Genomic DNA, 15,536 nt, shown 5'->3' on the forward strand with positions numbered 1-15,536 from the left:
ATGTTCCCACTCTGTGCAAAATACTTTTGCCCTTGACCCCTTGTTTCTTTCCCTCCTTCCTGAGCTTCTGCCCCTAGTCTCTTTGCTTCTGTTCCATCCCCTCTCATGATTTTCAGCTTCTGCTCAGGTCCTCCCCTTCCAATTCTGTCTCCATAGTTTCTGGGGTTTACCTTCTTTTTAGCTCTTCCTACCTTTTCCTCTATGGTACAAGGGCAGAAAGAAGAGAAGAACATTTTGTATTTTTTCAGCTTCTTTCTGCCTTACTGATGAACTCCTGCTTTCAAAACCACTCCCTCAATCATCCATATTTGTCAATCCACTGAACTCCACGATCCTTGTGTTCCAACAAGGCAGGCACCAAGAGATCTGGCACATCCTTGGTTTTTTCAGTACACAATCAAATCATTGAAACCACATTCTACTGACACAGTCCAGGGAGAAAGAATTTCTCAGAATCTCTTCTGAGAATTTGCATGTACCTCAATTTTTCAGACCCTTATCTCTTTGCTCAAGTTTGAATTGTTTCACAGGGAAAACAAAGGGCATGACTGATAAATTCACTTTCTACTGTGAAAAATCTGTTGCAAATAGACTCCAGTCTGATTTCAAGAACAGAGTCCAACCTGTTCCAAAAACTTCCTGTCCAAGGCTCTGAAAGCATTTTATAAATGTGAACTAATTAATGCTTTGACAAAATAATGCTATTACTATTTGTCAAATAAGCAAACAGAAGAATGTGAAAAATAAAAATTATTTATCTTCAGTAAAATCTTCATACAGAACTTCACAATCTAGGACAGTGAGCCCCATAAAGATCAGCATATCATTCAAGAGCATAACATACTTTTTTCAAAGCAGAATTTCAAGTCTTCCCTTTAAGACATGAGTATTTTTTAAATAGATCAAGCCCTTCTGGATTCCTCAAACAAACAAAAAATCAGGTGACTGCAGGGTTTGAAGTATACCTCTGTTGCATTTTATGCAACTGTTACTATGATGCAACACAGTAACCAGTAAATTGCATCAACAAAGGGAATCTAAAAGTAATCTTAAAAAGTACTAATTGATGTAATAGAATTAGAGTTGCCTTACTTTGTCAAAGAGTAGCACACAGACCGTAGGGGCTCATGATCCTTCTGCCTGATGTTGTTATTAACCATGAAATCTAGCTCTTCTTGAGCAGCTCGTAGTTGACTTTCTGTGACACCGTAGCTCACTGACTCCCGAGCACAGTCCTCAATATTATGGGCTTCATCTAAAATGACTACTTGGCCTTTTAGGTTAATTTCCATCTAAAAAAGAAAATTATTATCTAGTAAAACAGAATGAAAGACATTAACAAGAAACAGCAACTAAAAGGATCTTGTTAAAAAAGTGCATATACTGCATCACAGTGCCAGCAACAGAAAGTTTTCAGCTTTTTGATGCAATTTCTACAACCTAGAAAATAACCAGGGCGTGGGGGCAGCAATCCTTATTCCAGTCTGGATTAATATAATCTGAACCTATTACACTCTCTGATTTATAGAGTGTAGTATAGACTTCAACAACTGTGAAGTTTGTAAGGTTTCTTTTCCACTGATTGAAAAAAAACATGTAACTGATCAGCTGGAGTATGACACCAGTGGAAGCATTTCTTGGAATACAGAAATGCTCATCTGGGGCGGGGAAGACAAAAAATTCTTTAACCCAGGAGTTATTTTGTAGATAATATTTTGGATATAAATAGGTTTCAGTTGACCATGGCTACTGAACATTATGTTCTTTTTTAACTTCCCTTTAACTTCAGTTATTGCAATCTCTTTCTTACAAATATACTTACGCTCTCCCGTATCTGTGGGTCTAGGAGATAATTGTAAGGACAAAATACAATATCTGCGCCCACCATGAGCTCTCTGGCTGCAAAATAGGCACACGCACGAAGCTTCTTTCCGAGGCTCACTAGATCTTCAATGTCCCAAGCCTGATACATCCTATGTGCAGACTGTAGGGCATGGTGTTCACTCAGTTTATGAACACCATGATAGTAAAGACAGGACTTGCCCTAAAAGCAAATAAGCACAGATAGTTAGTGGTTACAAAAAAATAATGAAAAACAAGTAAGCTTAAATCCTCCACGTTGTTACATGCCTTTGACTTTATTTCCTGGAAACATTCCTAACAGCTACTTTTCATGTCGGACAGTAATGAAAAACACATCATGGCAGAAAAAACAGGCAAATCTACGTTCCTGAAATGTACATCAATAAAGGACACTTCCTTCTTCTTCTATAAAACTAAAGACAACTTAAGACTTACTAAGATCATTAACCTAGCAGTCATAAATACTATTCCTATCATCATATATTTTTTCAGTATTGATACCATGTATCAGCATTTTCTAACAATTAATATTTAGTTTAAACCAAATTACCAGAGGCATTTAACCAACATAGTATAAAGAAGTAAAAAATATTACTCATTCCAACTGTTCAACTACCTTTCATTTTAAAATGTTTAAATGAATACTCATTTTCTGAAACAAAATTACTCACATGTTTTCCTTCCAGCAATTCTACACACATTTCGTTCCTGTTACTACCACTACTAGATACCACTGGATGAATACAGGTATAATCCCGGCTAGAAAGAATTGTCATAGGGACACTGGAATACGCTGTTCTCTTCAACTCTCTGGTAATCTGGGATATTTGCTTGTGTGTTCGTGTTCCAAAAAATATTTTGGGAATGAACGACCGATCTCCATTTTCCTTCTTCTTAGTGTTACTAGTATCTTTAGCAGTTTCGTTTCCAGAAGAACAGGAACAATCAGGGCAAGGGCCAGAAGACTGCAACCCAAAACAAGAAAAAGATTAACAAAATCCCACTGCGAGAAGAACATGCTAAATCTGCTTATGGTCTATTTAAAAAACACCCTCTGGGACAGTTTAAGATAGCCTGTTAAATTACCAGGTTGGCCTTTCAAACCATACACACCATGTCCTCATGCCTGAAAATCTTAAAAAACTTCTAGCAATCACTAGACACAACTTTATCGTAACTCAGTCATAGAAAGAATTATTATTCCAGTGGAGTATTTACATGTGAATAATGCAAATAAACATCTCACATTTAAGCTTCAGCATAAGGACACTCCTGTCACAGAAAAAGAAGTGTCCAGCACCTTAAATGAAAAAAACCTTGGGACCAGACACCCAAATTACAATTATAAGTACATTTTTCCTTAAAGCAAGCGGAAGAAATCTGGACAGTTTAATGAAATCTGCTTGCAGATAAAACAGACTACATCATATACTCTCCATTAGAAACATGTTTGTCATGCCATTATGTCAAAGGCCACCTAGTAACTATGAGAATAGAAGACAAAGTAGGGAATAATTCTAAACAGAACCTAAACCTGTAAAGTATTTGTTAAAAGCCAGGTTTTTTTCTTCCTGAGAAGCAGTACCTTTCAGAATATAAAATACTGGAACAACTGTCATGAAATGGTAATAAATATTGTGAAAAGACACATAGAAAACAAGTAACTCCTGAGTAACTATGGCCACATACACCTCCCATAAAAAATAATGAAAACTTCTAGCGTAACTTTTACATTCTTAGTTTGTATTTGGTTTTCAAGTGACAGTGCAAGTAACAACGTGTAGTTGCCTGCCCAAATACTCCTCCCTCCCCTTTTAATTGTAATCAGTAAGATTATCCATCACAAACAAATGCTAAGTCATGTCGTGCGTTACACCACAACTCTGGGGATCAAGCTGTCTTTTAGCCCCCACTCTGAGGAAAAGCAAGGTCGTATTACCCTTAGTCCCACTCAGCCTTGTCCGCCATTAAATATTACAATACATGATAGAATGCATGTAAATGCAACCCTTCTGGAGCTGCCACTCACTGGGATAAAAGGTTCACTGATGTGCCAAATAAACAGGCCCTCAAAGCAGATAAAGTTACACCCATGCTGGAATTGTTACATTCCCCTCTCAGGTTGCCAGTAACAGCAGATTTCATTACGGTGTGCTGCCACATTAAATAGCCAGTTCCAAATATCCTGCCTTCTCTATTGAATAATTACTTATTCACTGAAAGGATAAAAAGAGGAGTTATGAATGGGGCTCTTGTCAACAGCAAAGCAGGAAACAGCTGACATATGGTATATGTTACATATGTGGCAATACTTAACTCGGTTTGTACTCGCACAGAAAACTGCAATGCAAATTGTACCTTGATATTTCTATCAAAATATATTCTATTTTTTTCTTTGGAATAATGAAAACCACATTATCATGCTAACGATTAATATAACTGAAGCAGTTACTGCATAGGGCCTTTAAGAACATATTTATCTTTAAATTTTAATTCAAGTCAGATTGTGTTTTCAGAGGTAAAAAGAATTCACAGAATTCCAAGATGATACCATACTGCTAATACTTCTCTGCTAATGCTAAGCCTCCCATTTAGTTTGCCAAAAGAAAAATAACAGAATAATATTAGGACAGCTAATATTTTATTAAATATCAGCTATTTTGCAAAATCTGTTCTAACAACAGGAAAATGCAGTTCAAATAAATATATACATGAACATGAATAGAAGGCTCTTCTCTAGTGGGTTTAGAGGAAACTTTTTTTTTTTAATTAAAAGTGTTCTTATGAATTAAGAACTTATAAATTACAGTATTTTACAGGCAGCCTTAAAAGTTTTTCTTAAAAGGCTTGAAATTGGTAAAATACCAGCCTTAAGAAGAACTTTAGCCAGTATTCCAGTTTTAAAATGTTACCTTTAACTTTGAAAAAAAACTTAAAAAAAAAAAATCAACATTGAGAAAGTTGTAAACTCAGACTGATTTTACAGTAACTAGTAAGAGTATAAAACTGCCTGCAGTAGTCATGACATTTCTGAAAGCCATTAGACACCATTAGCCCAAAACACAAAAATAAATAAAACCTTTTTAGAAGGTCCTTTACAATGAAGTACCAATTTTTAGACTCATAACACAGAGGTAGTGGTTAAACTATAATAAAATTAGAAAATGTTTCAATTTATTTGTGAAAGAATTGGGCAAGAGCTGAGTAGAAATAATTAATATTAAGACAATAGAAAACTATTTCATAATATCCTCTAGCTTCAGAACTAAACCTGTTTTCAGCTGTTTGAATCTTGGATAGAGATTTTCATTTGAGAGAGAGGAAAAAAAGATACTCCTCTGCTTTCTGCAGTATGTAATCAGAAAAATCCAGTAATAGATGCTGTTAGAGATCAGATACCAGACTATATGGACCTTAGGCTAATCCAGCTTGTTTTTAGTTCTGTCAGTGGGTAGATAAAACAGCCTATCACATCAATATTTATATGGCAAAAACGTGGAAGTGCGATTAAAAGAGGAATAATCAAGTCCACCAACCTGTCCTTTGTGTAAAATAGAGCTAAACAAACACTGAGGCTATGATCTTTGAAACACAAAGAGATAAGAGTTCTTCATATCTTCATCTACATTTCCCAGTTACAAAGCCATCTAAATGATACAGCAGTGAATACCTCTTGTGTGAAATATCACACAAGCACAATCTAGTAAGATATCAGCAGTGACATTACCAGAGCTTTTCAACTATTCCTTTATAAGCTCTCAAAAAGCACAGTATTCTGCTGCTGCTGCAGCCTCTTGATTAAAGTACACAAAGCAGCTGTTTATCATCTCACAGTAACCAGCAGGTGAACCCGGTTCAATATTTATCACAGGCTTTCACAGATCACTGCTAACCAAGCAAACGTTTTAATTAAGCTGGAACTTGCTTCAAAGAGCTCATTCAAAATGTCAATCAGCAGGAAAAGGATCAGATACGGTGTCAGGTGAGAGCGTGTAATACAAATCCGCAACTTTCTTCATCCCATCGTGGTAAATTAGCCTATTCTGGAGTCCAGACCCTGATTGTAACAGGCTGCCAGTCTCCTGGAATGTGTAACAGAAGTCACTCAAACTCCATTGTGAAGGTTGTAAGCAATATGTTAAACTGCAATGGGCTAGCACATTAAGACAGATTCTTTTCACAGTTGTTTTTTGATACCCCAAGTGTTTGTTACACTACTCTCCATTTACTGTTTACTTTTTTTACCTAGTATAAATGGGGATTCCTTAACCCGGGTGCCCCAGTTTCTCAGACCATATGCTTTGACAGAAGTAATCAAGAGAGTACTGTAAGGGTATAATTTCTCATCTAAACTCACACTAGAACTGCCCTCTCTTGCAAGAATTAACAGCAGGAAGACAGAAATGGATTCCCAGGCTCTGGACTGAAAGCAGCTAAGAACAGGCAGCCGCCTTGGGCAGAAGATCCTCACCCACTAGATCAACAGGTGTCCTTCTGAGGCAGCAGTGCTGGGCAGTACCTCTCATGCTCCTACAACCACCAACCCATTCTCTCGCTTGGGCTATGAGGAGGACTTGACGAGAAAATACATTTGCTTTAAGCACAGGATTGACTACGGTAAAAGACAAGTTATACAAAGGCAGGTTCTCTCATTGATTAAGAAAATATTTTATTGCATTATTGTATCATCCTAAATACCTAGTCCATTATAAGCGTTGAACATAACTTCAGCTGACTTTATTTCATGAACTACACTAGAAAAGCGTTTTTATACCTAACAGCCTATGCTGTGATACCCTTTACGTCTTAAACTTAATGTAGTTAAGCTGCAGAACCACTAATGATAAGTAAGGCCTTACTTTCTGCAATTGTTTCTTGATACCAGACAAGTTCTCAGTCTGCTAAAGTATAAGTTCATCACAGGAAAATAATACCTTATTCTTTCATTCTTAAAAAGAAATGTTTTTACAAAGAAATAAACACTCCTTTCATTCTTAAAAAAGACACTTTAGCAGAAATAAACACTTTTATTTCTTCTTAGGTTACTTTTTTCTAAAGAAGTAGTAAACAGTATAGTATACTGTACTGTCAGACCCATGGATAGCACATTATAATGCACTTACGTACAGGTAAACTACTCTAACAAAAATTAAGAGTTTCCTTAAAAAAAACAGGTTATGATTCAGTATTTTATTATTTAAGTTAGTTTATCTATACTGAAAGTTTTAAGTTTTCTTCACTACATGAAATGTCTACAAGTTGTAAATCAAGTTTTTCAGATACCCACACCAAAGTACCAAAGCAAATTTTACAATTAAGGAAGGAGGGAAGGTCTTTTTGTTTGAAAATCAACAGCACACTCTGCTGGCCTTTGTATTTCAAACTACCAGTTGAGGTTCAGTGGCACAAAGCATTTCAAATCCTACTCAAAAATCTACATAGCTTTCCAAAACTAATAAAAATTACTTCCCATCAAATGACCTAGAACACAGATTCACTTTTGTCAAGAAAAGTTTTAGCTCCCAGTGTCATAAAGTAATACCAAAGCTTTTGGCTTCTTTTGTGTTTACAAAAGCATAGTATACTGGAAAACAGCTGTTGAAGTTAAAATATATACTGATTAAAATAGAAGCTAATTTAGGACAGGAAAAGAGCCAAGTGCTGTTAGAAGAGGTGGAAAGAGAATTAAATTGCTTGTTGAAAGCAACCGTATTTCCAAACACACAAATAAACCCCTGTACTTGGAAGCCGAGTTACCTACAGATGGGTATTACCATAAAACAACATTAAAAAGTATGTTGGAAAGGGAGAATGTTCTTTGCATTTTGAAAGAGAAAGTAGATTTCTGTCCTGAAGAAAGAAATAAAGGTCAGACCTTATTCCTTTCTTATATTTGTCTCAAACTCACACAATGATTTCATGGCATGTTCCTGTATTTTAATATTGACAAGAACTATTCTGTCACAGCCTTTGCTAAGCATTCATGGGAACTACATCACTCACATAATTTGACATCTGACATTCATCTCTCTACTGCCTCAGGTTTCTTCTTCTACTGGTTTTGCTTCAACAAACTTATGTTAAATCAGTAAGATTCAAGCACCAAAAAATGCAGAAAATGCCTAGCAGAAAGCTGCAGAAGCACCTGCATATTTGTATCTCAGCTTCTTATGGGATACTTCTGCTATGGAAAGTGTTGATTTAAAAATAAAAAACCAACAAAAAAACCCCAAAACAAAACATAAAACCACCAAACCCAAAATGTAAATCTATCCCAGTAACACACAGGATTTTTCTTCTTAATCCTGTGCAATATTTATTACTCCTTTTTTGTTATAATATATTGTAATGATCAGCTCCAACTTTCTCCATATTACTTTAAGGTCTAAAATGCACTGTTAATATTAAATGCTCTCTTTCACTTACTACATAGGCCACGAAACAAAGAATGGCAAGCTGAACGGAATCCACAAACTCTGATGTCACTTAACTTCCATGGTCCTAGTCTCACGTTCTACTATAATGCCATAAATCTACTGTAAATTGCAATATAAAACACAGATTTATATGTGCTGTAAAATCGTTGTCACATATTGAAAGTTTACAGGGTGAATTGCTGGGCCAGATTCTGTGCTACTGAGCAGCCACGGTTTAGCCAATGTTTGGAACAACAACCTGCACAGAACTAACTTACACTTTGCAAACCACTGCAAACTATTGGTTAGACAGTACCATTAGGAGTAAAAGCCACTCCAGTTCTCGTTATTGATAGAGACCATATATTACTTTAAAGCAACTTACATACTTGGGCACCTCTACATTAGGCTGTCATGCAGCTGGAGGTACAGAGCTGTCTGAAGCTACATTAACAAGCTGCATTTCATGCATCTCTTTACAGTAATTTTTTTTTTTTTTTAAATCAAGCTTGAACCAACAGTGCTGATGTAAAAGATACTACTGTATTACTTACCATTTTGGGAGAAAAAGCAGTGGCTTTCACACCTTTTTCAGAGTGAACAATCAGCTCTCCATTTTTTCTCTGACGATAAACTTCTAAAGCATCAACTAGCTGCACTCCTTTTGCAAAACAATGACGTTTTCTAACCTGCTGGGGGGAAGGCGGGGGGGGGGGGGGGGGGAAGTACTGTGTTCAAATACACACCAGAGAGAAGTATGTGCTTACACTACAAGTCATTGATTTTCTTTCAACTGTTTTCCACTGCATCTGTTTCAGTAACACAGTGCATCGCTAATATTCGTTAACAGTTTAACCAAATCTAAACCACACAAAAGTAATTTTGGAAAAGCTATAAAGTTTTAATTACAAAATTCAGTAACAGCAACACCAAAAATTTGTAATTATTGCTGAGCTTTTCTTCTTTAATTTCTCACTGTTATAAAACTGGCAGAAATTATAATACTATATAGGTATAAGCAGAAAATTTCCATAATTAAAAGAAGAAATAAACTCAAGCCATATTGATCTAAAAACTTAAACAAAAGTAACCATCTGAGCAATACACTAAAGCAATGTAAAAGCTATTTACAGTGCACATCTGAATACAAGTACTAAGTCATATGATACCAATACTGACACCGATGAAAACATTACAGAAATAATTGCACTCCACATATTAGGCCAGAGATAAATACATTTTACAAGATATAACACAGAACTCCAATACATTCACAGTATTGTTTGTATTTATAATATATATTCACAAGAGCACCTTCAACTCTAGAATCTCGTACTTTTGACTTACTGTTACAGATCAACTGAGGACAAATATATTTTGGGGCTATCAGGTACATACACAAGATGTAATTTAGGACATGGTATTGTGAAGAATTTAGTGCAACAATGGACGAGACTGTAGCAGGTAACAATAAAAGTGAAAACAATCCTGCCAATCTAAACCATGACTCAACTATACTCTATGCCCTTCTCCAAAATGTTGATTGGTATTTGACAACTTTGTTGAGCTACACGTGGATTATTTTACTACCAATACACTTTTGCTCACCTGCTGCTCAGTTTCTAAAGGACGAATCCTCTTCCTGTCTACTTGAAAATCATCAGTGTCACACAGAGATAACCTTTTCTTGGCAGACAGTTTCGAAGCTAGCGTTTCAGTTTCCTTACATTCTGTAACCAAATGTAAAATAAAAAGGTATGTCCAATACCAGGAATGCATTAAATAAGGGTAACATTTTAAAAATAGAATTTACTATAAATACACATGATGTAGGAAATAGCACCAGACATTTCTAGACCCATTAACCACCATTTCCATGCAGATTGCCGTTTAGGGCAGAATTATGTAGCAGTCTGCTATTATGATGGCAAAAAAGTCCCCGACTTGAAAGCAAAAAAAAACCACACCCCAAAAATCTACATCACTGGCTACATATTTTACTTCAAGAACAGATTTTTAGCTGCCTATGTATGAAGTTACCTGTGTTTGTTAGTGGGCTTCCAGGTTTTATGGAACTTCCTGTTTCATAATTATTAAAAGAACAAGAAGCACCTTGACTGACACTTGTTGCAGCCTCGCTACTCTCAGATTGGGAATGACACGTACAGCGACATTGCAGTGAGGTCTCCGGCTTTCCGTCTTCCTTTTCACATGATGATTTAACCAGGGATTTCTCTAAAGACAAAGGACACCTTCATTTATCTTCTGTTAAAACCTACTCAAGACTACACACGAGAACTAGAATTTCAAAACAGTTAAGGTGAAAGAATTTGTTTAGGTACTAATTATAAACCTTGCATCTCTCTCTAAAGTCTGAACAAGCTATCATCACTCTTTGAAGAACTGCAGTGCAAAGAACTGTAACAACTTGGAGAACTGAAAAATACCCCTTCCTTTCAATTCAATCTGCCTAACTACAAGCTACAAGTATTTCTTTCAAAGTTCCAACAGCCATATAATCCCCTTATGATAACAGATAGCTAAATCCATTTTAACGTGAAAATTGCTTTGCTTAGTATTACTGGCCATTACTGGTTTGTTTGATTAATGCCACTTTGCCAATAAGGCAATATGTATAATGGTGGACAAAGACATGCTTAGGTTCCCGAACCCAAATGTTTTCAGGCTGAAAACCAACAGCAATTCATTACAATATATTTTGGTAATAAAAACTGGGCAAACAGACACAAAGACAACTTACCATACAGAGACTGCTGCCATGATAACGCAGAACAAAGTAATGCCAAGCTTTTGCCACTTCCTGTGGGGCTCTCCAACAAACAATGATGCCTGTTATTTAAGCCCTTAACAATCTTTAAGGAGAATAACAAGAACAAAACGAAAATTAATTAAAAAACCCCAAAGAGGATGTCTTTAGCTAAGCTACAAATAACTTCTAAAAATAGATCAGGACACCTACTGCCTTATAAAAAAAAAAAAAAAGAAAAGAAAGCCAAAACCACTCTTCCCAATCATCTTTAATAATAACAACAGGTCAACAATCCTCAGCTGTATTTCCCTCAAGAGGAACATGCCTCATTAGCAATGCTCCAAGGTTCACTTACAGAGGGCTGTGAAATACTTACCTGCTAACAGCAGCAGCTGATGGGGCTACCTTGCTTTCCTTAGTCTTATAAAACATTGAAAACATCTGTCAGACAACCGAACCACTTATCCCACAAAGAAAGTATTTAAACATGGTTAAAACTGTTTAAAAATGTTTACATGTGGTGTAATAATTCTTTCTTTAGAACTTGCCAAAAAGTGAAAACTTATTGAAATATTACCTTCTCTTTAAAATACAGATGTTTTACTAAATCATTCCCCCCTTATACACTTACAAAATTATACAAAATTTCTATTGCAGTATATCTAGTTAAATAATCATATATATTACATAAGACATAACTTTTTGCTTAGCATAAATGTTCACAAATCCAAAACGTACTTCAGCACTCCCTAGTCATAGGCCAGATATCACTGTACAGCACAGAAAACGGTAAGTCACATTACAAGTGAAATTCTTGAGATATTGGAGGCTGTGAATTTAATACATTAGTTTTCCAAATGCTGATAGGTACGGGAAAACATAAGCTATTAGTTTAGGAAATGTGAATATAAATTCTACTTACAGCATTCATCATAGCAAGTTGTGAAGGGTAAGCCTTGCAAGGGAATATGATCTTCACTCCCCCAATAGTATATTCTGACACCTCAGAAGACATTGCCACTTCTTCCTCCTGTGTACTTTCAGGTTTGTAACTGCAAAAAAAATAGTATTAACAAGTCAACAACAACCAGGTAAAGCCTGAAACAACACATGGCCCTAAAAAAAACCAAGCAGAAACTGCTAACCTGATGAAGGGGCTAAGCAGTTCAGGACATTAACAGAACTAGTATACAAGAATTTATCCTACACATTATCAGTTCAGACTTGGTCCTTGTTACAAATGAGAGCAAGTTGCCACCATCTGATGAGTAACATCAGCAATTGAAATAAAAGTATGATGCACTGCACACATCATTTCAGATTCTATTTCTGAGACTGAATATTGTTGGAACAAGAACCCAAACACTTGGGGGAAAAGTATTTTAGGATATTTAATAACTAAAAATAGCCATTTTTTCAATTCTGCAGGTCCATTAGCTTGAACTGCAGGACACTGCAATCTACAAAGATAGAGCTGACAACAGTTGCTTGTGCTGTTCATCTTGTAACAATGAGAAAATAATACTGACTTTAAAAATGAGATGTTTAAAAACTAACACTTTTCTTCCACAAATAATACAATAATTATTCAGGGGGAAATGAGAAGTCAGTCACTTCACTATTCTGTGAGTATTATCTGGCATTTCTTTCACTCTGGAGAATAAAAGGAAGTCAGTTTCCCCATCATGCTGGAACATTGAAATTATTGAATTAAAAATACTGAAGAGGTATTAAAGAAGGCTTAAAGAAAGGACTACTTTTTTTTAAACGAGAGAGGTTTTTTCTTCTTACAGGCTATCAGCATCTACAAAATAAAAGAGCAATTTTAAATTGGGATATTCCCTGTGATAAATTAACTCACTAACCTGTGCCCTCATCTGACTTTTAATGAGTAAGCATATACGTCACAAAACCACCAATGTATGGCATGATTCAGCTTCATCATCAACTTTCTCAAAAGGAAAAAGCAATCCTAGCAAAAAGAGATGGCTAACATGAGTTTACATCCTACCCCTCCTTCCAAAAATGTAACCGCGCCCCATTAAAAGGCTTTTACCTAACACGCTCCGCGGGGGGCGGTTCGCTTAAACGAGCACTACTTCGAATTGAGCTCTGCCCGAGGAAAAACCAAGCCCCCGTCAGGGCGGTAGAAACGATTCAACACCGAAGGAGGCAGAAGGCGGCAACGGTTCGGCACACCGGAGGGACCCTTCGACCCGGCCTGCTCTGCTCTTCCCCGCCCGGGAGCGCCTCTGGGAGGCCAGGGGCCGTTCCCCAGGGAAATCCCGACGCCACCTTGGCCCTACTCTAGCTCCAGCCCTGGGGAGAATTTTTCCGCCTCGCTGCGGCTGAGGGCCGCGAGCGCTGAGGAAGCTGCTGTCATGCTCCCGTGCATGTCGCCCCGCCCCAGCCCACACAGAGGCACCTGGGCTTCTCCTTTATCTTCTTTAAAAGGTAGGGGTCCCCAGAACGCCACTTCCCTCCCACGCCGCGCAAGCCCAGTTCCCTCACAGCCGCGTTCGGCTCGGGTCCGCTCCCCGGGAGGCGACGGGAAGCGACGAGCGGCGCCGCGCGGCCACACACCTCAGGCGACGGCCACCCTCTTCAACGTCCGTCCTTCCCGCCTCCACCCCGGCGCCAATCAGCTGACAGGAAAGGGCCGGGAGCCGCCAATCAGCAAACCGCAGACTGAACTGCTCCCGCCTTCCACCTGTGCGCTACTACAACCAATCAATGAGGGCCTTGTTGGTTGTCGGGTTGTACTCGTTGCTGGGCAACCACGCATTTACCATGGGGCGAGTTGCGTTGCGAAACACTTTAATGCTTTTTATTATTTACCTTGTTTTAAACATACTGAACACCGTATTTGGAACTAAAAAAATCAGTATTTGTGGCCGTCTGTGCCCCAGGGGAAGCTTCCCTGGTACCACTCCAGAAAACTCCGGAAAAAAGTCTCAAAGGGAGTTGCCTGTACTGACTTTAAGGCATACACTAGGTTTTTTTTTTTTCTTTAAATACCACTACAACATGTAAAATTACAGTTAGAGGAAAAAAAAAATACATACATTTAGATTATTCACATACTTTACATCAAGATGATGAAAATATACTCAGTAGCCAGATGGTGGTATCAGATGGTTACAGCACGCTGGTAATCGTGGAACGCAAACCCAAGTGTGTTTGGCAATTCCGTATCAGCCATCCTAAATCACTGTCCAACGGGGCAGAAGACAAGTAGTGCAAGACTTTCTCAAGGCCACGCTAAACAATCCAACCATTATTTCTGGAATATAAACTGGTTTTAATTGAAAAATATTTTACTTATTCAAGGACCCTGGATGCTGTCATTTAAGAAAAGAGCAAGTGCTGGACTGACAAGTTTAGCCGTTCAGTTGTGTGGAAGTACTACACTCGATTCTGGCACAACAGCCAAACTTTAACTTTCCTTCTCGGCTGCAACAGCATGTGCTGCTGCCTCACACAGGAGCTTGTGCAACCTTCAAGAAACTCACGACTACTGCATCACACAATCCCTTCTGCAATATCACAAAACATCTGTCGAGGATAAATCCTTCAGCTTTTGTATATGAAACAACCAACTTCACGCATGAAGCGGAAAGGATTCAGCGTTCTTGTCCACTAAGCTGCACGTAACTGTGGTATGGCTGAAATCTGTCACTCCTTTCATTATGGGGAAACCTAGCTTCTGTCAGCATCACCCTCAACACCAATCTCTTTTTTTAATCTTACCCTGATGACAACTTAAGATACCTTTGCACTTATTTCTTGAAATCTTTCTCATCTCTTTTAATCTGTGATATTAAAAAATACTAAACCATCTGAGCTGCATAAAAAATGCGTATTCTTTAAAAATCACTTCTATACAGCTCATTTTGTAATAGTACTTTTTTTTAAAAGACACTTTTAGACCAGTTTCAAACTTTTAATAAAGGCTGGCTGATCTTTAAATGTAGTTCATGATCTCATGAACTGAAACTTTGGCCAATGGTTTGAAACACAAATAAAAAAAAGTTAAAGCATTTTCTTAGTTGCAAGTTACTTACACCACTTTCTCAAGTCTGCCTCGGAGTATTTTATTCCATCTTGCTCTGCAAGGGTCTGGAACAGTAGTTCATTTAATTTAAGCAAAGCGCTTCAATCTCAAATTTTTCTTACCCATCATTTTGCTGTTTGCTCAACAAATTAAGTATTCACTTTTTGGAGTGTTCTAAAACTCTTTCAGGTGTGTTGCTCTATCACTTCAGAAACCGAGAAAGCCTGAAAAATCACGACGAGTTTCACTGGAAATTATTTACCAACCCCATGAGCCTCAAAAGCTTTCACTGGAAGCAACATAAGCCTCTTAAAAGAATTATTTTCTTTTCAGCCATTAACTGAATTGAAAGAACGAAAAAAAAAACCACGGACTGCTTGTGCTCCAGTTCCTCAGTCCACTTCTGCAGCTTTCGCCAAATTTAGGCACCATA

The 15,536-nt window shown here is 37.4% G+C and overlaps 1 protein-coding gene across 1 annotated transcript in view; it reads right to left on the bottom strand.

The window, feature by feature from the left end:
- Nucleotides 1-12,064, bottom strand: part of BRIP1 (BRCA1 interacting DNA helicase 1) — a gene marked incomplete at both ends in the record, with an annotated part of 117,959 nt that extends 105,895 nt beyond the window's left edge. The window contains 8 exons of the mRNA XM_082008716.1: nucleotides 1,093-1,292; nucleotides 1,823-2,044; nucleotides 2,535-2,828; nucleotides 8,834-8,968; nucleotides 9,888-10,009; nucleotides 10,320-10,514; nucleotides 11,041-11,152; nucleotides 11,972-12,064. Coding sequence (XP_081864842.1) covers nucleotides 1,093-1,292; nucleotides 1,823-2,044; nucleotides 2,535-2,828; nucleotides 8,834-8,968; nucleotides 9,888-10,009; nucleotides 10,320-10,514; nucleotides 11,041-11,152; nucleotides 11,972-12,064 — 1,373 coding nt within the window. The remainder of the gene's footprint in view (nucleotides 1-1,092; nucleotides 1,293-1,822; nucleotides 2,045-2,534; nucleotides 2,829-8,833; nucleotides 8,969-9,887; nucleotides 10,010-10,319; nucleotides 10,515-11,040; nucleotides 11,153-11,971) is intronic.
- Nucleotides 12,065-15,536: the final 3,472 nt, after the last annotated feature.

Source organism: Phaethon aethereus, assembly GCF_964289735.1.
Source record: "Phaethon aethereus genome assembly, chromosome: 19".
NCBI lineage: Eukaryota > Metazoa > Chordata > Aves > Phaethontiformes > Phaethontidae > Phaethon > Phaethon aethereus.